Raw genomic sequence first — 23,808 nt, 5'->3', positions numbered from 1 at the left:
AATCATTCAGACATGTAACTGTCTGAAGATTCCAGCCAGGGAACCATGTGTTTCAAGCCTTCATCATGTTCCAGTCAAACACCTAATTTCACAACCATTCCTTAAAGGGATAGTTCACCCCCAAAATGACTTTTTTCGGTTAGTCGCCCCATGGAGACTTGAATTCATGGATATATGTTTGTGTTTGTCGCATTCCTAAGCCAATAATTTGATGACCGGCATGGTTCCGGTAGGAGACACAAAGATTCTCCTTTGTGTCTCCTACGGGAACCATTGCCTACCGGTCCGCTGGTCTTCAAATTATTGGGTTAGGAATCCGACAAAAAAAATGTATCCATGAATTCAAGTCTCCAAGGGGTGTTTTTTTTTGGGTGAACTATCCCTTTAAGTTAGCAGTCAAATGAAACGCTCTTTTATTCGCTGACTTTTATCAACATGTTTCACAATGAATGAATGAATGTCACAGGTCTTTGTCATGACTGCCACAATCCCATGGCCTAAGGCTGAGCTGGGAGGCAAGTAGGAAAAACAAAGGGGCTGTAATTAGGAAAAGGGCTTGCAACAAATCTAAATAAAGCGACAACAAACAGAACACAAGTCAATGAATGTCACATGTTTCCACCTCAAACACAGGAATCTCAGCACAGCCCTAATATCAGACTTTGTTACCTAAGGCTACAAAGATAGGTTTGCTGGCTACAGAGAACTGCATGACTAAACCACTCAGGAATGTCAGGCACTATTAAAGACACTGGTGCTGCTGGGTGGATAGACTTAAACCTGTCTCGCACACCAAGTAGCTCTTATATATTTATATCCTGTATATGAACTAATTTAAGTGCCACAGGCGTGATGTTTCATATACAGCCATGTCAATCTACTTTGCTTGATTCAATGAGGCCTTTTCTGTAACAGAAGTTGTGAGGCACTCAAAAACTGGAGCAGTAGCCGAACCATTTCACTCCACTTATGTTTTAATGTAGGATTTAGTGCTATACAATAAACCTATAGTTCCTTAAAGAAGGGCAACCAACAAAGAAAGGCCTGTTCTAGTATCCACAACACCAGAGCCAGGTTAGGACACAACAACACACAGCTGAATACACATGCAAGGTGATATAGGACCTATGTATAGAAATGTACGGGTGTAGGATGTGTTAAACGAACACATTTGGCTGTGAAACACCTCAGCCTGTTTTGTGTCTTGTGCATTTGGTTTCACAGAGAATTAAGAGAGAAATAATAAATCACAAAATTAGATTTTTCATCCATCTAGTAGAATAAAGCAGCCTTTTGCACAGGGTCTAGCAGAACAAGCTACAGGGGAAGTTGTGTACTGGTACTGTACACTGGTGCAGGGTGGGTTTTGTTGTACTATATTGCTAGTTTCCATAGGTGCCAGGTGACTTTTGTTGTATGTTAGATGAGGCTTGGTGTATTTAAGTATTTACCTAGGTGCAGGGTGAGGTTGATGATGTTGGGGTACTGGATCCCGGCCAGCATGGTCTGGCTCTGCCACCAGGTTGTGTCCTGGTGGGTGTTGTAGTCGGTCAGGAACGAGGCGTTGTGATGCAGCATCGGGTCCCGGGTGTCGCAAATGTGGCAGGACTTGGTGACCCCGGTGACGCCGGTCTGCACGCAGTACTGCTCCGACGGGGCGCCGCAGGTGTTGGTGGCCACCACAGTCACATTGAAGGCGGCGTTCTCGAACTCCGGCATGCAGCGCTGGACTCGGTTCTGCTCGTCGCCGCATTCGTCCATGACACCGTGGCCGCAGCCGGCCAAACAGGTCAACGCGACGAGAAGTTTGGTGATAAAAGAATGCATTCTGAGACCCACACGTTCTCCTTTAAAAACCCTAACTACAAGGCAAACGGCAGCCCCTTAGAATAGCTCCCCAGACCTTCTTGGTTGGTAACTGGGGCAGTTACCTCGACTCTGACAAATCAAGTCAAACCATGCGGAAACCCTCTCCTCCCTATCGTAGTCCGGCCTTTCCCCCCAAAACAACTTCCCCCTTCACTTCTCCTCCTTGCAGATCTTCTTTTCTTTCTTTCTTTTGGTCCTTCTGTGTACCTCAGTTTCCCTCAGAGCTTCATGTCCACCACCATGGAGAGAATCTGGACTGGGAACAGAGCGACAGAACACACCCTGACAGCTTGTACGCATGTCACAGGCTGCAGTCTAAAACTAGTTTTAGATCATGTTACACACGTGTGTCTGTGTCTGTCAGTCTTTGTGTGTGTGTGTGTGTGTGTGTGTGTGTGTGTGTGTGTGTGTGTGTGTGTGTGTGTGTGTGTGTGTGTGTGTGTGTGTGTGTGCGCTCTATTAAACTACGATTTAATGATTGGGCGTGTGTAGTAAATTCACAGATACTGTCAAACTATAGTTTGATTGATATTAATAGCTATAAGGAGCTCGCACCTCCTGACTCCATGACAACAAACTAGCCAATCATATGTGATCGCCCATCCGTACCATGGGATCAGAGCTCTATCAAATTCATTTCGAGGTCCACTTCTATCTGAAGGATACTGTGATGGTCTGCTCACCCATATAGTATGTATAGTATGATGTAATCTGTGGAACACGATATCTCAGGAACACAAACACCTAGAGGGAATTTCTTCACATTTCTCTGTCTGTCCGTCTGTCTGTCTGTCCATCCGTACGTCTGTCCGTCCGATATTGGCTTATATAGGTTACGTCATTACATTCTGGGAGGAATTGGGTCAAGTTTAAACTTCAGAAAATGTTCTTTCTCCTTTTATTCAGCCAGAAACATCAGAATGAACCATTACTAGGAGAAATACATATCATAACCTTTACCATGGCAAAAGGGCACCGGCCTATTTGGAGCCATGCATGTCGCGAACGATGCAAGTCGTTCCATTTATACTGTTATGCGGCACAGACGTAATATGCGAAGTTCGTCCAATACGTTAAGAAGACGGTTTAGGTTGTCCAATTAGGGACTAGTTTAATATCCAATAGATATTAAACTAGTAGCCATACATTAGTTTAAATGGGCTAGGGAAGGCCTCATTCCAAAATGTTAACCATACACCGTGATGCCCCTCTCTGTTTAAACGGCTGAATGTTGCTCCAGGTTAGACAGATAAAAACACAAGCTTTTTGGGGTGGGTGATTAAGGACCCCAGTGATTAAGAGTTGAGATGGATTTTGACAACATGCTTAATGTTCTGTACTGGACTCAATGAAGAGAAGGCTTGTAGCAGACTGCAATTATATGAACAACATGCAATGTTAAAGCACCACCTACTGGCTAACTGGCAGTACTACGACATAATGCAACACTTTAGAAAGCAGGAAAGCGTCAACCTGTCTGTAAATGTAGTCTGAAAGAAAGCTGAATACAGACCACGTTTTACTTTAAATGTAGTCTCAACGAAAGCTGCATACAGCCATGTTTGACTATAAATGTAGTCTGAAAGAAATCTGCATACAGACCACGTTTTACTGTAAATGTAGTCTCAATGAAAGCTGCATACAGCCATGTTTTACTATAAATGTAGTCTGAAAGAAATCTGCATACAGACCATGTTTTACTGTAAATGTAGTCTCAATGAAAGCTGCATACAGCCACGTTTTACTGTAAATGTAGTCTGAAAGAAAGCTGCATACAGACCATGTTTTACTGTAAATGTAGTCTGAAAGAAAGCTGCATACAGACCATGTTTTACTGTAAATGTAGTCTGAAAGAAAGCTGCATACAGACCATGTTTTACTGTAAATGTAGTCTCAATGAAAGCTGCACACAGAGCATGTTTTACTGTAAATGTAGTCTCAATGAAAGCTGCATACAGACCATGTTTTACTGTAAATGTAGTCTCAATGAAAGCTGCATACAGACCATGTTTTACTGTAAATGTAGTCTCAATGAAAGCTGCATACAGACCATGTTTTACTGTAAATGTAGTCTCAATGAAAGCTGCATACAGACCATGTTTTACTGTAAATGTAGTCTCAATGAAAGCTGCATACAGCCATATTTTACTGTAAATGTAGTCTCAATGAAAGCTGCATACAGACCATGTTTTACTGTAAATGTAGTCTCAATGAAAGCTGCATACAGACCATGTTTTACTGTAAATGTAGTCTCAATGAAAGCTGCATACAGCCATGTTTTACTGTAAATGTAGTCTCAATGAAAGCTGCATACAGACCATGTTTTACTGTAAATGTAGTCTCAATGAAAGCTGCATACAGACCATGTTTTACTGTAAATGTAGTCTCAATGAAAGCTGCATACAGACCATGTTTTACTGTAAATGTAGTCTCAATGAAAGCTGCATACAGACCATGTTTTACTGTAAATGTAGTCTCAATGAAAGCTGCATACAGCCATGTTTTACTGTAAATGTAGTCTCAATGAAAGCTGCATACAGACCATGTTTTACTGTAAATGTAGTCTCAATGAAAGCTGCATACATACCATGTTTTACTGTAAATGTAGTCTCAATGAAAGCTGCATACAGCCATGTTTTACTGTAAATGTAGTCTCAATGAAAGCCGCATACAGGCATGTTTTACTGTAAATGTAGTCTGAATGAAAGCGGTACACAGGCCATATTTTCAGACACACCATATGGGAAGGGTGAAAGTCAAGCCAATTTGTAAGTGAATGTCTGCACACTGACTATATGTATCCCCTGTAATTCGACAATTAACGCTGTTAATATACTCTTAATTGCACTTTGACTATATTTGTCTGTCTGTCTGTCTGTCTGTCTGTCTGTCTGTCTCCTTTCTACCTGAAAGCCATCCCCATAGAGCCCCAAACTCCCCACTCCTGCCTACCAGCAACATCATCGATAGGCAGGTTTGGTCATTTCCAACAAGATTTGAAACGCTGTTTTATTTTTGTTAATACAACAACAACTTCCATTTCAGCATATGCTAACTTTCCAGGAAGAAAAAGGCTGTAGTTTCCATTAGCTTGGAATACCCATCGATGATGTCTTTGCTAGGTATACTGAGTAAACAGAAACGGTGCCATCTTTTAATGAGCATTAGTGAGGACCAGTTATGTGAAGATAGGTTGAAAATGGGTGAAGTGTTCCTTTTAAGGACTTTGAACCATGCTCACAGCATGAAATGAGCGCAGTGAATAAATAACTTTTACAAGGAGCGAAGCAATGCTGACTGACATCTCATGATGATGCATCACACCCACAAGTAAAACACACCCACAGCAGTGTGACAGCTTAGATAATGTTATGTACGTATAAAAACTTCACATCAATACGACTTTATCATTTACACAGAAGACTCAAGGGTACAGACAGACATGTGAGTAGGGTATAGATATTCTTTAATAAGTGTTTCAATGAATTAACGGTAGAGTCTAAATGGCCATCAACACCAAAGAAAACTACGGTATGATGATAATGACGTAAGCACACACACACCGAACTGAACTATAGCGTTCTGTAAACACAACTTGATGCCTTTTAGATTTTGAATGGCTGTCAGTGTTTACTGTTCACCAAATCATTCTGAAGGTGAGCCTAACAACATCGTTTAGCACTTTTGTCATTATAGTTGTGGAGTGAACTCTACTATCCACACAATATGTTTACGGTTATCGTTATTGTTCTTGGTGCGTCTGTATTATGGTTTGTATGTATACTGTATAGGCAATATTGATTGATTGAATATTTTATTAGGCAAAAAATATAATACAGCACAATTACATTTAATATGCTTTGTCTAAAAGGTCAGGCAAAAAAGTCCTTGCGGTCTTGTTTCCATTGGGGTTCTTGGTATTCAATTCATAGTCATATATAGTACAGTAGGGCGGCTGTGGCTCAGGAGGTAGAGCAGGTCGTCCATTGATCCGTGGGTTGGCGGTTCGAATCCCAACTCCTCCTGTCCACATGTCGAAGTGTCCTTGGGCAAGACACTGAACCCTACATTGCCTCCAATGATTCCGTCGGCGCTAGCTTGCCACCATTGGTGTGTGAATGTGGGAAAAGTGGGGACGCTGGCGTCGACTGTTCGCCGCTCCACCTCCCAATCCCCCCTCCTGTATGAATGAATGAACCATTGTAAAGCGCTTTGAGTAAGTTTGAGTACTTAGAAAAGCGCCATATAAATGCAATTCATTATTATTATTATTAGTAGCAACCGAACAGTACAAATATCAACACAAAAAAAAAACGGAACAAATAACACTATATGCACAAACAAAAACAAAAAATGCATTATATGTACAAACAATGGTGGGGGTGGAGTCAAAGCAGGGCAGGGGGGGTCGTCTGTCTGACGGGAAGATGGTACTACCTCCTCTTTTGGCCTCCAGAAAGGTGAATTTTTAGGGCTGTTTTAAATGAACTCAACGAAATGCATTTTTTGAGCGTGGGTGGCAGTATTGTAGAAGGAGGATTTGCCCATGTTTGTTTTATGGGTGTGTGGTAGCACATCGTTGTTAACGCTCCCTCTAGTTCTATGACTGCGGGTGTCACTAACTTTTTGGTCAGATATGCGGGTATAGGGGGCATTTCGGGCAAATTTGCATTTACAATTTTGAAGACCAATCCCATTTTAGTTGTTTAACACGGTCTTCTACCCTGAGCCAGCCTATAGGCTGGCAAAATTAGTGGGAGAAAGGTGGGTCATGGGCCCCAGTCCGAGAAGTAGTCGAATCAGTTTGTTTTGGGAGGTTTGAAGCTTGGTCTTCAGTGACATTGAGATGTTGGAGTACCAAGAGGTGCAAGCATAGTCAAAAAGGGGCTGAATCAGGGCCCCTGAGAGGGACCTGAGGGCATTCTTGTTGACAAAAAAGGGAACTCTGCCATTAAATATGGTTCTCTGGTTTACTCTTTTGATCACCTTTGTTGCCATGCTTTCACCTGTCAGGTATTTATCAAGAATACAGCCCAAATAGGTGCTACAATTTAAGGTGGTAGGTTTAATGTAATAATCAAATGCAACATTTTATACTTAAAAACATGTACACTTTATTCCCAGTGTGTAGGAATGGCATCCGCCAGCATTCTCCTGTCTGAAGAGGAGTTAATGTGTTCTATCTGTCTGGATGTGTTCACTGATCCAATCACCACTCCATGTGGACACAACTACTGCAACACCTGTATCACACATCACTGGGACAGTTCTGATGTGTGTAAGTGTCCAATATGTAACAAAACCTTCTACAGGAGACCAGAATTCTCTGTTAATAAAGTTCTCTCAGAGATGGCTGATCAGTTCAGGAAGTCAAAGCAGCTGAAACAAACTTCCAGCACAAACCAAGAACCTGCCAAACCACATGAAGTCTCCTGTAACGTCTGTACTGAGACCAAGGTCAAGGCTCTGATGTCCTGCCTGGTGTGTCTGACCTCCTACTGTGAGACTCACCTGGAACTTCATCAGAGATTCACAGCCTTAAAACCTCACAAACTAATGAACCCTGTAAAGAACCTGGAAGACTATATGTGTAAGAAACATGACAAACCTCTGGAGCTGTTCTGTAAGACTAACCACTTGTGTGTTTGTCAGTTCTGCACTGAGTCAGACCACAAGTCACATCAGATTGTATCTCTGAAAGAGGAATGTGAAGGAAAGAAGGCTGAGCTGGGGAAGACAGAGGCTGAAGTTCAGCAGATGATCCAGGACAGATCCACCGACGACGCTATTGCCATGGCTCTCCACACCGTCCTCTCGCACATGGACAACAAGCTGCTGAAGGACAAATATGTACGTATGCTGTTCGTGGACTACAGCTCAGCATTCAACACCATTGTCCCAGCAATACTTGACAAAAAGCTCAGAGACCTAGGGCTACACCCAAGCATGTGCGACTGGATACAGGACTTCTTGTCCAACCGACATCAGGTGGTGAGAATGGGCAGCATCACATCCAACCCCCTGACCCTCAACACCGGAGCACCCCAGGGATGCGTGCTGAGCCCCCTCCTCTACTCCCTGTACACGTATGACTGCATAGCCACACATGTCTCCAACACCATCATAAAGTACGCGGACGACACGACAGTGATAGGCCGAATCGTCAACAACGACGAGTCTGACTACAGAGAGGAGATCAAATCTCTAGCACGCTGGTGCCGGGAGAACAACCTCTCTCTTAACGTCGACAAGACCAAAGAACTGATCGTGGACTTCAGGAGGCCGCGGAGAGACCATGCGCCCATCCTCATCGACGGTGCTGCAGTGGAAAGGGTCAGCGAGTTCAAGTTCCTCGGAGTACACATCGAGGAGGACCTCAAATGGGAGACGCACTCCACACACGTGAGGAAAAAGGCTCAGCAGCGACTGTACTGGCTCCGCCGCCTGAAGAAGCTCGGAGTAGGACGTCGCATCCTCAGGCTGTACTACAACAGTTCTGTCGAAGGCATCCTAACAGGCTGTGTCACGTCCTGGTACGGGAACTGCACTGCCCGAGAAAAGATCAGCCTACAACGAGTAGTGCGATCGGCAGAGCGGATAATGGGAATCGAGCTCCCAGCGCTCCAGGAACTGTACAAAAAGCGGTGCGTGCTCAAAGCCAAGCGCATCATCAAGGACAAGCACCACCCAAGTCACAGACTGTTCAACCCCCTACAACGACCGCGACCGGGCAAGGGGCTCTACCGCAGTATCAAGAGTTCCACCACCAGATACTGGTGTAGTTTCAATCCGGCTGCTGTCAGAATGCTGAATGGGGAATAAGCCTGAATGAGGCATAGGCCTTGTTCAGCAGCCTGACAACAGGCAGCGCAGACTTTTTTTTCTGGCTCTTCCTGAACACACCTGTGGATTATACCAGGGACAATGACTTGGACTTTAGCCCCCCCTCGGACACACCTGTGGACTACACCAGGTACAAATGACTTTTTGTTGCACTCTCTCATGGAGCTACTTGCGGATTATACTAGGGTCAGTCCACTCTAGGTGGACACGCACTGACCTTTTGCACCTTAATCCCTTGTATAACGCACTGACTTTTTTTTGGTTTTTTTTATTGTGCTCCTTTTCCTCTAAGCACCTTAACGTCCATTGTCTATCATGCACAGTATAAGTATAACATGCACAGTATACAATACATTGCTGCTATGCTCAGGCACCTTAGTTTAGTTTTGTTTAGTTTTTTTTTAGTTTATTATCTCAGGTTTTTGTAAATATGTAGATAACTTGTCTGGCCTTCTGTTGCTCTCTTGTTTTGATCTCCTTCCCACTTACCCCCCACCCTCTTCTTCTCCCCCCCCCTCTTCTTTCTATGGAAACTAACGTTGTGATGGGAACGATGTACAAAAAAGAATTTCACCCACTTTTTTACCTTGTAAACCTGTGATGTGACAATAAAACTGATTCTGATTCTGATTCTGAGGAGAGACAGGAAAAGATTCAGGAGGTCAAACACTCAGTAGATCTACGCAGACAGAGAGATAGCAGACAGTGTGCAGGTCTTCAATGCTATGATCAGATGTATTGAGAGAAGCCAGGCTGAGCTCATTGATGTGATTGAAAAGAAGAAACAACAGAGAAACAGGCTGATGGCTTCATTAAAGAGCTGGAACAGGAAATCACTGAGTTAAAGAGGAGAAGCTCTGAGCTGAAGCAACTCTCACACTCTGAAGACCACCTCCAACTCCTCCAGAACTTCACATCCATCAACACCCCTCCACCCACCAAGGACTGGACAAAAGTCAATGTCCATCAGTCTTCATATGTGGAGACAGTGAGGACAGCTGTGGCTCAGCTGGAGAAGACACTCAGTAAGGAGATGGAGAAGCTGTGTGATGAGTTGAGGAGGATCCAGCAATATGCAGTGGATGTAACTCTGGACCCTGATACAGCAAATCCCTGGCTCATCCTGTCTGAGGATGGAAAACAAGTACATACTGGAAACATAAAGAAGAATCTCCCAGTCAACACAATGAGATTGACATTTTCGCTTTCAGTCTTAGGAAAACAAGGCTTCTCCTCAGGAAGGTTTTACTATGAGGTTCAGGTTAAAGATAAGACTGAATGGTATTTAGGAGTGGCCAGAGAGTCCATCGACAGGAAGAGACATGAAAAATGGAGCCCCAACAATGGTTACTGGCTTATACGTATGCTACAAGGAAATGAGTACTATGCTCGTTCTGATCCTGATGTCTCCATCCCTGTAAGAAAGGAAGTCCAGAAGGTTGGAGTGTTTGTGGATTATGAGGAGGGTCTGGTCTCCTTTCATGATGTGGAAACCAGAGCTCTTCTATACTCTTTCACTGGATGCACCTTCACTGACAAAATCTATCCATTCTTTAATGCAGGGAAAAACGATGGAGGTAAAAACTCTGCTACTCTGATCATCTCACCTGTCAATCACACAGATTAGACTAATTGAATCCTCATCTTCATATGAAACCTAGCGTCCCTATTCTTTGGCGAACATTCTGAGAAAATAGCCGATCTATAAGCTCACAATGTGACGCGCTGTGAGCTTTACTTTGGCCATTTTTGACGAAAGATTTGTTGTAGAAGGAAATATTAACAGAACTAGTACAGAGCCCTGGGGTACCCCGGTCAAGTAAATATATCTATAGTGGTTAAGACAACAAGTGTGTATATCGAAGGGTTAATTTAAATGTTGTTCCTAACAGATGTATTGTATTGAAACATTAGAATAGATCCTCACACAACATGTGTGAAGTACAAACAGAGACAAATTAATTCTCTGTTGAAGCATTTATTTAGACCACTAAAGCCTTACTTTATACTTCCACTATTTGCAAATAGCAGATCTACAAGCTCACATCGTGCCACTTGGCAACATGTGGTGAGATTGTAGATCTGTTTTTTCTCCTGCTTTTCTTTTTATAATTTGGAGAAAAATGTCAAGAGATTTTTTATTCTTTTAATGTTTTTGAAAAAAACTGAAAATGTTTGCTATAATGACATTCCCAAAACATAAACACTGTTAAAGTTAAAGTGGTTCAAATGTATTTCTTGCATGTGAGAGCTTTTATGTAGCTACATGTTACAATTATAGAAGATGAAAAATGAAATAATGTGATACTTCAATAGAAATCAATAATTGTAATTATGTGCAAATGCCTGTGAACGGCTTGAATTCTACTCACTTTGTAGTGCAAAAATAAATAAACTTTAACAAATTACACTCATTGGTTTAATTTATTCTTAGTGTGTATGTATAACATTTTATCATATTTTAAACATTTTTATGACATGGTCTAAACGTTCTCAGTGGTAAATATGTGTTCAGATGACAATATTCAGTCATCAAACTGGTTCAAGGTTAAAAAGGTGAGCAGGGAAAAGACAGACACTAGTGGTGATTATTATTATTTAAAGTAAGTAAGTAAAAGTAGCAAATAATACAATGTAGAGTAGAAACACTGTTGCAAGTAAAAGTCCTGTATTCAAAATCTTATGTAAAAGTACAAAAGTACATTCATATTTTACCACAGGTTCATTTAATTATAACAATGTTACACCAATAAGTCATGTGAAGAGCTCTAAAGTATCAGGTAAACTGACCTACAGCTGAGAGCCATGTTATTAACAGATCCTAGATCAGCAACGTCGCAAATCAACCCTGAACCAAATGGACCCTTACAGGTCCATTTGTACACTCCATTTGTTCCATTTGTACACTCTCAGAGTTAAATTAACACTGAGGATGTAGATTGGGGTCTCAGAGATCAAATATGATATCAAATTCCAGTCTGTGTTCTAATTTCATGTTCTGTCAACTCAACTGTCAATACACTATGGAAGTATCATCCATCCATCCATCCAGTCTTGTTGTTCACACAATTTTCAAATCCTTCCTTCCATCAGCTGCTCTGAAGTGAAAATGCTTTTTTGGTACATTACTGTTGAAATGTTTGTGATGCCCCCTCTACTAGTATTAAATGATTATATTTGTAGTCATGGATTAACATTTTTACCATGTAGCCTACTGATAAGAGCACAACAATTACACTGGCATCTACAAGTATCATGTAACCACAGTAGGCCTAATCATAACCAAATGATTTAAATCATAAGATTAGCCTGGCCAGATTGTATGATGTACCTCCATGCCTAAACTCTGTATGGTGTCACATTTCAAAAAGGAACTGATCTACAAGCTAAACATAAAAAAAATATACAATATAGTATACTACTTTGTGATTTGTATACTTTTGAAAAGGCCAACTTAAGTATTTCTAAATGCATAGGCCTACGTTTGAATACTTAACTATTTTCAAAAGTCTGTGTCGGATTCTGTCGGATGTATTTCTCAATGAGTGCTAGTGGCGTTGACTAGTTGACAGTTGAGTTGACAGAACATGAAATTAGAACACAGACTGGAATTTGATATCATATTTGATCAATCTACATTGTAAAACCCTCAGTGTTAATTTAACTCTGAGAGTGTACAAATGGAACCAAATGGACCTGTAACTTATAGTCCATGAGCCAGAGCCCCAAAATTGAGCAATGATTATGGAAAGAGTGGGCAAAACCATACCTATATTAAATTGTTTATAGGGTCAATATAAGTAAATAAATATATGATAACCTTTCCACAAGAGCAGCTTTTTCATATTTATCACACATTTAGTTATTTTCCCCATACGTACATGACAGGTGAAAAAATTACAACATTTAAAAAATAGTCATCATAATTAAACTTCCCCAGTTGATTACTTACACGAAGACAATGATTTATCGTATTACAAGTTTTCTGAAATTGTATATTTAAATATGCAAATTAGGTATTTAGTCCATGAGCCAGAGCCCCAAAATTGAGCCAGATATTGAATATTACCTCGTTAAAAACCTTTGACTCCAACATCTTCACAAAATGAAATAAGAATGTTGACTCTGTCCAATGTTCCAATGTTGATTCTGGAAAGTTATGCAAATTCGGGCATATTTTCCTAATGCCTAATTTGCATATTTAAATATACAATTTCAGAAAACTTGTAATACGATACATCATTGTCTTCATGTAAGTAATCAACTGGGGAAGTTTCATTATGATAACTATTTTTTAATTGTTGTCATTTTTTCACCTGTCATGTACGTATGGGGAAAATAACAAAATGTGTGACAAATATGAAAAAGCTACTCCTGTGGAAAGGTTATCATATATTTATTTACTTATATTGACCCTATAAACAATTTAATATAGGTATGGTTTTGCCCACTCTTTCGATAATGAAATCCTGTCTGGCTCATGCAACAGAGTCTATCTGCAGACTGCAGACTAGGGGGTGTATCTCATTGTGAGACTAGGGGGTGTATCTCATTGTGGGCGTTTCAGAAAGGGGGTGTATCCCATTGCCCCACTAAGGTTATGGTTAGGGTTAGGTTTAGGTTAGGTCCTATATAGACCGCCGAAGTCTGACGTCATTTACACATCCTTTGTTTGTCTACCTGGTTCGCAGTTTTCCACCCCCGTTCTGAATCCCATAGACGTATTTAATATCGCGTCAAATAAGAACTGTGTTCCAAAAATAAACAAATGACCACGGCGGGTTGACTCTTATGGATATGAAGCATCAACTGACGGTGAGAAAACGCTAATGTTACTTCCGCCAAATTAGTTACATTTTCGCCAGAAACAGACTGTATCAAATATAAGTGACTGACTATCATAAACTATACAGAACCTCCTCCCTGACAATAACGCCGACACGCGGTGTTTATTTTTGGACCACAATTCTTATATGAGACGATTCTAAGATGACCCAATGTTATTCTCCATAGAGAAATTACTTCCCACTTCCTGGGGATGAACGAGTGACGTCAGGACTTCGGTGCTCTATTCCCCGCTCTCCTAGGAGTACGGTCCCGAGGAATACGAAACGCCCCCGAGGAATACGAAACGCCCCCCTATAATGCGAAACGCCCCAATAGGATACGCCCCAATAGGATACGCCCCTAGTCTGCAGTCTGCAGACATACCCCTCTCGGCTCATGGACTATTAGGGTCCATTTGGTTCAGGGCCTTACCATTCCATTTGGTACAGGGCCTCACTCACGGGTCCTTTTGGACTCCTAGTGGTCACCGGACCTGAGTGCTAGTGGCGGGGCGCATCAGGGCAAAGTCGGCATTACACTCGATGTAAAGAGGAAGGTAAACGAGGAAATATAATGGCGTTCAGGCACAGACTGGATTAAAACACTTCTTTATTTACAAATAGGGATTCATACTGTGCACAAAGATTCCGAATGCCGAGTTAACATCCGTGGCTACCCGGTAAGCACTTTATATTTTGCATTTGCACATGTTCGGAGAAATACGGACCAGTGACAACAGGGGGGGTAAAGACCAAGACTATCATAGATACGAAAGTAAAAGTGAGGCTCGATAAAACTGTCAGTCGTCTGTGTGCAGCAAAGCAAAGCAGACGGACGGACAGACAGACAGAGTTGGAGGAGCTACAGCAGATAAAGTTTACATCGTCAACAGTCTATCGGTAGGTTCAATGTTTTCTACTGCTGTGTGGATTGGATTATGTGTCTTTATCAACAACGTTTCAGATCGAAGCATTTGTTTATAAACGAAAACGAAACTTACGTATAGAGTTAATAGGATACAAACACTTAAGCTATCGATCATTTCCCCCTTTATGCCGCTTGTTTTGATATCAATAGATTCAGTGGCCAGTATCACTGAAGCATAATTATGTTGAATGAATAAATGAAAGGATAAAGTTAATATTTGGTCTTCTGATGAGTAAACGCAGTGCAGCAGATCACTAATCAGAGCTCGCATCAAAGTCATCGCGCATTAGAATGAAGCTCTTGACTTGTAGATTGCTCCAATCGGAACCTCTCCCTCCGCTGTATAGCTCCGAGATGAGGTTCCTCGTTTGTCGGTGCCGTTTTAGCAGGACATTTAAACATTTGTTAGGAATATTTTCCACTTTAAATGTTTCTTACCCCTTTCTGCACATCGTATCCAAAAAGTAAAGGTTTCCTGAAATGCTCTCAGATGTTTTAACTTCTAGCGCGCAATAAAATCTATCCAACGAGTTGAAAAAAGCGTTTAAATAGCTTCTCTCCTAAATGTTTTTAAGGCATACCCGGAAGTTGCGCCCGCCGAGAATACATTACTGATTCCCCTACTGGTCAAATGTTGAATTGCATCTTTTAATGCAAAATATTATGGAACCGGCTGAGGAGAGAGGCGAATTAAATACTTTTTTCAACTCGTTGGATAGCCTTTATTGTGCGCTAGAACTTAAAACATCTGAGAGCATTTCAGAAAACCTTTACTTTTGGGATACGATGTGCAGAAAGGGGTAAGAAACATGTAAAGTGGAAAATGTGCGACAATGTCCTGCTGAAACGGCACCGGCAAACGAGGAACCTCATCTCGGAGCTATACAGCGGAGGGAGAGGTTCCGTAGGGACTAACTTGTAGAATACATTAAGGTTTTAACCTTAATAATCTATAACTGCAGAGTGGTGAATCGATACAGTCTAGAGAATGAGCATAAACTGCTAGTTCATGAACAGGCAAACAATATTAAATAAAGACGGAACTCACTGGTCTGGCAACCTGAAAGCAAACTCCACTTCCCTGTTGATGCATTGTAAATTCAGATAATCTGGGGAAATCTGGGCACCATCTTTTTTGGGAAGACTGGGCTCTAGGGAAATGTGGGCACCCGGAAGAGTGGGCACTTTGGGGGGAGACAGTGGGCACTAGAGAAGAGTCACTAGGAAATCTGGGCACCAGGAAGACCTGACATTAGGAAGAGTGGGCACCACCTGTGCACTGCCTGTGAGACTGCGGGTGCGTTCTGAAATGCCCACCCTGTCCTGTTCTGTTTTGTTTGGGAGCGCACTCACGCATTAGTCTGTATTGGCCAGTGCGCTCAGTGCTATATCCGAACGCACCCGAGGTGCGGTCACAGTAGTCTGCTGTAGTTTGGAAACATGTTTCCTTTGTAGCCTATCAATATCTCTGTTTTTCATTTCTATCGATCATTTTATAGTGAACAGTTTTGTTTTCTCTATCCTAGCAGCATTCAGTTCAACTATTTGACTATTTTAAAATAGTTTTTTAACAGTATAGGCCTACTACTATTTTGGAAAATAAACTGTACTTTTGACCTCAGTAGCCTACTATTTTGGCAAATACACTCTTACAACAGAACAGTGGGATAAATATCACTTAAAGGGGAATACCACTCATTTTAAACATTGAACTATGTCATTAATACACCTTAAAGCTGTTGGTGTATTAAGTTCAATGTTGAAAATAAGTGGTATTCCCCTTTAACAACAATGACAGTCACACAGGAATGCAGTCTCACAAGCAGTCAGGCACGCACCAGTGTTTGATGTGTGGGCGTGTGCTGAAACAACAGTGAACACCATGTTGTAAATAACAGCACTCCAGCAAAATAAAAAATATGAAAGAAATACTCTTCCGGGTGCCCACATTTCCCTAGTGCTTACTCTTCCAAGGTGCCCAGCTTTTCCTAGTGCCCAGAATGTTTTGGTGCCCACCTTGTGTCTTCAGCTGTGGTGTGAACTCTGCAATCAACTTGAGTTACTTAGAACTTTTAAAACAACATATTTATAGTTAGAGCCTAGTTGTTTTAGGTGTGTCTGCATTAGGTTTGTCAATACCATGTATTCTATAGTGCGTACCAAAAAATCCTGAAGGGGGCGTCAATAAGTGTAATTTGGTAGTGTGGACATTTTTGGGGGGTATAAACAGGTTGACTTAACATTGCCCCCCACAAGTATGTCTGCAGCTACTATGCCACGCCCCCCCATGGTGACGACACGTTGGCACGCACTATATGCGATATGTCATAATGTAAGGTTTAATGTAATCACTCAAGAACCAAAATTGATACTTTATACTTTATTGTGCAAAAATGGCGTCCGCCAGCATTCTCGTGTCTGAAGAGCAGTTCCTGTGTTCTATCTGCCTGTATGTGTTCACTGATCCAATCACCACTCCATGTGGACACAACTACTGCAAAACCTGTATCACACATTACTGGGATACTAATGATGTGTGTCAGTGTCCTCTATGTCAAGAAACCTTCTGTAAGAGACCACAATTCTCTGTTAATAAAGTTCTCTCAAGGTAACTCCAGACCAAACAGACTCGTCCAGACTATTGCAGACTACTCCAGACTGCAACAGACTGGTATTCGGTTGGCAAAAGTTGGCATTTAAGTCTGTCAGCCGACTGGCCATTCATGTGCTAATTTGACTTTTAGCCTGCCAGCGTTGCCAGCTCTGCTTATTATAAGCGACTTTGGGCTTGTTTCCCTGCAAAGCCACTTAGGGATGTTCCCAGCGTTGTTTCTTCACTGATGTGCAGTGGTGTAAAGTAACTAGTACATTTACTTAAGTACTGTACTTAAGTACAATTTTGAGGTACTTTTACTTTACTGGAGTATTTCCAATTGTCTATACTTGTACTCCACAACAATTATTTGAAATGTTTAGTTACTAGTTACTTTGCAGATATAAATCATTATGAAACATACATTAACCACTTTAGCCCTATTTTATACCTATAAGCTATTTGAAAATAGCAGATCTACAAGCTCACAACCTGTTGCGATGCACGCGTTCTGAGCTTGTAGATCTGCTATTTTCAAACATTTTTGTACTTTTACTTTTGGTACTTTAAGTACATTTTTATACCAATACTTTAGTACTTTTACTCAAGTAAATGTTGAATTCCGGACTTTTACTTGTAACAGACTCAGAGTACATCTATTGCATTCAAGCCTGGAATTTCGTCATTTTAGGGGCAAGGCCACTTGGCCTTTGGTGTTGTAATTTTTTGGAGGGCACAAAGGCCAAATGCCAGGGCAGGAAGGCCATCCAAAAAAATAATAAAGAACAAAAATGATTTTTAAGTCCACGGAAATAATGCATTTAACTTGAAGGTTAAGGATGATTGTATTTTAATATATTATAAGAATAGTATAACTATCTGTGAAGTATAACCCATTTATTTCACAAAATAATGTGTTGGCAAATGACCAATATTTAGTTATATAGGTCTCACATTCAGCCCTGGACTTCACTGACTGAAGTAGGGGTCACATTAATCACATTAGATTCACAGAATGTATTTTACCCACAAGTTATTTTCATTCAAATGAAATGTGAATGAACTGGCACTAATAATGACTTTAGTTGATTTTTCACTCTTTAAAATATAGTATTTCTTAATTATTAATAATTACAGCTTGTAGATTGGCTATTTGCACGATTTTAAATTGTTTTTAAATAATAATAAAAAAGGAACATACAAGATTTCCAACCGACAGCCATAATATATAGCCAATATATGGTTCTGTATCAGTATATGAGTCAGTTTTTGCAGATTTCATTCTAATTGGCTACTATGCCTGAATATGAATTTCATGAGCCTGGGTAGGTCACCCTGGCTTGGCGGAGATATGCCCTGTAGCGCACACTCCGCACAGCAGCAGCAGCAGGTGAAAGCAATTCACTTAAATGAGGGTTGTGTTGCACACCAAAAAACGGACTAAAACTGTAACATTCTAACTGGGTCTGGGTCTCTCTCTCTCTCATTCACTTTTCCATTCTCTCACTCTCTCTCTCTCCCTCCCTCTTTCTCGCTCGTTCTCTCTCTCCCTCTTTCCGTCTCCTCAATCTCTCGCTCGCTCTTTCTCTCTCAATCTTTCACTCTCCATTTTTTCTCCCCCTCTCTCTTTCTTTCCTTCTCTCTCTCAGTTCTGCACTGTGTTAGACCACAAGTCACATCAGATTGTATCTCTGAAAGAAGAGTGTGAAGGAAAGAAGGCTGAGCTGGGAAAGACTGAGGCTGAAGTTCAGCAGATGATCCAGGAGAGACAAGTGAAGGTTCAGGAGGTCAAACACTCCGTAGATCTCAGCAAGAAACGTGCAGACAGAGAGATAGCAGACAGTGAGCAGGTGTTCACTGCTATGATCAGCTGTATTGAGAGAAGCCAGGCTGAGCTCATTGATGTGATTGAAAAGAAGCACAAAACAACAGAGAAACAGGCTGAAGGCTTAATTAAAGAGCTGCAACAGGAAATCGCTGAGTTAAAGAAGAGAAGCTCTGAGCTGAAGCAGCTCTCACACACTGAAGACCACATCCACCTCCTCCAGAACTTCACATCCATCAACACCCCTCCACCCACCAAGGACTGGACAAAGGTCAATGTCCATCAGCTTTCATATGTGGAGACAGTGAAGACAGCTGTGGCTCAGCTGGAAAAGACACTCAGTCAAGAGATGGAGAAGCTGAGTGATGAGCTGTGGAGGATCCAGCAATATGCAGTGGATGTAACTCTGGACCCTGATACAGCACATCCCTACCTCATCCTGTTCCTGTCTGAGGATGGAAAACAAGTGTATGATGGAGGTGTCAAGAAGAATCTCCCAGACAACAAATAGAGATTCTCCCCAGGTGCAAATGTCTTAGGAAAACAAAGCTTCTCCTCGGGAAGGTTTTACTATGAGGTTCAGGTTAAAGGGAAGATCGGGTTGTGTTTAGGAGTGGTCAGAGAGTCCATCAACAGGAAGAGAAACGTCAAATGCAGCCCCAACGATGGTTTCTGGATTATATATAAAAGAAATTAGTACAGGGCAGTGGGAGTGTTTGTGGATTATGAGGAGGGTCTGGTCTCCTTTTATGATGTGGAGACCAGAGTTCATCTCTACTCTTTCACTGGATGCACCTTCACTGACAAACTATATCCATTCTTTAATCCTTATCCTAATGATGGTGGTAACAACTCTGCTCCTCTCTCCTGTCAGTCACACAGATTACACTATTTTAATCATCAGCTTTACAAGAAAATGTTAGTTTTAATTTAACCACATGAACCCTAGCGTCCCTTTCTGGGCAGAATATCCTGCGAAAATAGTCGTCCCACAAGCTCACAATGCTCCCAACACGACGCATTGTGAGCTTGTAGATCTGCAATATGGGAAGAAATGTTTGAAAAGGATTGAACATTTTTGTGTATGATGACATACCCAAAACACCAGGGTTGAAGTGATTAAAATGTATTTCCTGTCTGTGAGACTGTTGAAATCTAGTCTACATTTTATTTCATTTCATTAAGTTAAACTCAAAATGTTAATTTAATGTTAATTAATGAGCAGGAATAATGAGTAACAGGAATAGAAATGTAAATGTATAACTACTTGTAGAAGAGAAAATTGAAAATAGGAATGATTCTGATGGTAATAATTGGTTCTTTTATGTAGCTGCATGTTACCAATTATTCAAGATTAAAATGTGATTCTTTAATACAAATCAATAATTGTAATTATGTGTAAAATGCCTGTGAACTGCTTGAATTTAACTCACGTTGTAATGCAAAAATAAACTTTAAAGAATGATACTCATCGATTTCATTTATTCTCAGTGTGTAGTATGTAAATGTATAACTTTATACATTCTTTTGACATGTGGTCTAAATGTTTTCAGTGGTAAATATGTGTTAAAGGGAATAAGGGATAGTTCACCCTCAAAATGTCTTTTCGTCATCCTAAGAGGTTCCGGTAAGAGACACAAAGAGTCTCCTTTGTGTCTCCTACCGGAACCGCTGACTTTCGGTCCGCTGGTCATCAAATTATTGGCTTAGGAATGCCACAAAAACAAAAAATATATATCCAGGAATTAAAGAAAAATATTTAATTTGGGGTGAACTACCCCTTTAAGATGACAATATTCAGTCATCAAACTGGTTCAGGGTTAAAATGTGAGCAGGTAAAAGACAGACATACTAGTAGTGGTGATTATTTACTTAGGTAAAAGTAGCAAATAATATTACATATAGAATACGCTATGTAGAAAGTAAACACTGTTACACGTAGGCTAGAAGTCCTGTATTCAAAATCTTATGTAAAAGTACAAAACTATACTTTGGAGAATATTCATAATATGCCATAGGTTCATTTAATTATAACAATGTTCCACCAATAAGTCCTGTGAAGAGCTCTAAAGTATCTGGTAAACTGACCTACAGCTGAGAGCCATGTTATTAACAAATCAACTAATAAGTGAGGAGAACAGGGATCAGATCCTAGATCTTTAGGTCACATACTGCCACCGTGTGTCAGTATGGTGTAACTACAGTCATCTCAGCAGTCATCAACCTCCCTAGATTTATGGATCACATAATGCCACCGGTTTCTCAACATCAGGCCCGGGGACCACCAGGGGTCCAAATGGACCTGTGAGGGCCTGTAACTCTGAGAGTTAAATTACCACTGGGGATTTTACATTGTAGATTGGGGGTCCCAGAGATCAAATATGACATTAAATGCCAGTCTATGTTCTAATGCATCTCAAACTGGGAGTTGTTGAAATGAAAAAGGTCTAGAATCAGTGCTCTAAGTGCAGTCATCTATCTAGTGGTGGAAATTAATGCTCCCCTATCTTTCTTTTTTTTTTGCAGTTCAAATCTATGATCACTAATAATCATCGTTCTTCAACACAGTAACTACTTTGCTTCGAGTTTTATGATAATTTTAACTAGCTTGTTTTATTGTGATGCTCATTTGTGCTTGTTTTTTCTTTCCCCCTATTATTGTGATGTATATTTTTGTACAAAGCGTTGCTGAAAATGAGGGTAACTTCTGTGACATTTTAGTTGAAATAAAGGTTTGAAGTTCCACCACATCTCTGTTGGACATGATCTTCTTGGAGGTGAACAGAAGCAGCTGTAGAGGACTGACCAACGTCATTCATTTAGCTGAGATGGCCCTGCATGGCTCTGATCTGAGGTCGATTTAAACAACAGAACCAGTCATTCATTTAGCTGAGATGAATAGTTCTGATCTTGAGTCAGATAACAGACACTCAAAAAGGAGCTGCTTGTCAACTGTCAGTACACTATGGAAGTATTATCAATCCTTCCATCCAGTCTTGTTTTAAATTCTTCCTCCCATCAGCTGCTCTGAAGTGAACATTGACCTCCCAAGCTTTTTTGTGAAAATGTTTTTTTTTACATTACTGTTGAAATGATTGTGTTGCGCTCTCTACTATTGTAATCATTACATTGCAGTCATGGATACGTTCTGATAAGAGCGCCACAATTACACAGACATCTATAAGTATAATTTAACCACAGTAATCATGACCAAATGATTTAAATCATAAGATTATCCTGGCCAGAATGCATGATGTACATACATTATGACACTGTGTGTTTGGTCTGTGAAGCTGCAGCCTCCATAATTAATCTCCATAGTATGATGGTGTCACGTTTCAAAAAGGAACTGATCTACAAGCTAATTGTTTTTGTAAATTAAGTGTAAACTACTTTGTAATTTGTATACTTTTGAATAGGCCTACTTAAGTAATTTTTAAAAAGCAAGTGCTCCAGTACTTTTAACTCAAGTACAAATTTGCCTGAGCAACTTTCACTTGTAGTTGAGTAATATTTGACCAGGAGTATCTGTACTTTGACTCGAGTACTGGAGTTGAGTACTTTGTCCACCATTGTCACATACAGTTGCATGGCTGATCACTCAACAACATTCTTAGTTTAACGATGAGAATTAGAGTTATAAAACAATATCTGAAGGACTTTGATAAAAAACGTGGTTGATGTTAACTCACTGTTAACTAGCTGTATTGAGAGAAGCCAGGTTGAGTTCATTGATGTGATTGAAGAGAAGCAGAAAACAACAGAGAAACAGGCTGAAGACTTCATTAAAGAACTGGAACAGGAAATCACTGAGTTAAAGAAGAGAAGCTCTGAGCTGAAGCAGCTCTCACACACTGAAGACCACCTCCACCTCCTCCAGAACTTCACCTCCATCAACACCCCTCCACCCACCAAGGACTGGACAAAGGTCAATGTGCATCTGTCTTCATATGTGGAGACTGTGTGGACAGCTGTGGCTCAGCTGGAGAAAAAAACACTCAGTCAGGAGATGGAGAAGCTGTGTGATGAGCTGGGGAGGAGACAGCGATATGCAGTGGATGTAACTCTGGACCCTGATACAGCAAATCACTACCTCATCCTGTCTGAGGATGGAAAACAAGTGCAATATGGAGGCATAAAGAAGAATATCCCAAAAAACAAAAAGAGATTCTTTATTTCTCCAAGTGTCTTAGGAAGACAAAGCTTCTCCTCGGGAAGGTTTTATTATGCCGTTAAAGTTAAAGGGAAGACCTGGTGGAGTTTAGGAGTGGTCAGAGAGTCCTGCAACAGGTTTGAATCAAACACACGGAGACCCAACAACGGTTACTGGACTATAATGTTGAAGAATGGAAATGAGTTCAAGGCTAATGCTGCCTGGGAGGTACTCCTCCCTGTCAGAGAGAAGCTGCAGAAAGTGGGAGTGTATGTGGATTATGAGGAGGGTCTGGTCTCCTTTTATGATGTGGAGACAAGAGTTCATCTCTACTCTTTTACTGGATGCACCTTCACTGACAAACTCTATCCATACTTTAATCCATATGGCAACGTTTGTGGTACAAACTCTGCTCCTCTGATCATCTCTCCTGTCAGTCACACAGTTTAGATTAATTTAATCCTCAGCTTCACATGAACATGTTAGTTTTAAGAGTCCCTATTCTGGTACGAACATTCGGAGATAAAGTTTATTGTGGCTATTCTCTGTAAAGATATTTGGTATAGAAGGAAATACTAACAGACCTACAGAGCCCTGAGGGAACCCGTTATCTAAATATATCTAGTTTAAGTTGTTAAGACAACACATGTGTATAAAGCAAGGTTAATTTAACTGTAATTTCAAATCAAGACATGTAACTGTTGTTCTTAACATGTGAAGTACAACGTGAGTCTAATATGGTAAATGAGTTTTCAATAGAACATTTATTTT

The 23,808-nt window shown here is 40.8% G+C and overlaps 1 protein-coding gene and 1 pseudogene across 2 annotated transcripts; both read left to right on the top strand.

The window, feature by feature from the left end:
* Positions 1 to 6,998: 6,998 nt before the first annotated feature.
* LOC308093926 (zinc finger protein RFP-like) lies at positions 6,999 to 23,501 on the top strand. Its single transcript, XM_080440330.1, has 3 exons — positions 6,999 to 7,554; positions 18,742 to 19,325; positions 22,986 to 23,501. The coding sequence occupies exons 1-3, from the start codon at positions 7,003 to 7,005 to the stop codon at positions 23,485 to 23,487; spliced, it is 1,638 nt and encodes a 545-aa protein (XP_080296456.1). The 5' UTR covers positions 6,999 to 7,002; the 3' UTR covers positions 23,488 to 23,501.
* On the top strand, positions 9,408 to 10,339 carry LOC308092818 (E3 ubiquitin-protein ligase TRIM21-like; annotated as a pseudogene). The gene has a single exon. The product of its transcript is annotated as an E3 ubiquitin-protein ligase TRIM21-like (transcript).
* Positions 23,502 to 23,808: the final 307 nt, after the last annotated feature.

Source organism: Gymnoscopelus braueri, assembly GCF_963280865.1.
Source record: "Gymnoscopelus braueri genome assembly, chromosome: 10".
In the NCBI taxonomy this organism is placed as follows: domain Eukaryota; kingdom Metazoa; phylum Chordata; class Actinopteri; order Myctophiformes; family Myctophidae; genus Gymnoscopelus; species Gymnoscopelus braueri.
The sequence above is the reverse complement of the archived record's forward strand: the minus strand, read 5'-3'. Positions and strand labels throughout refer to the sequence as shown.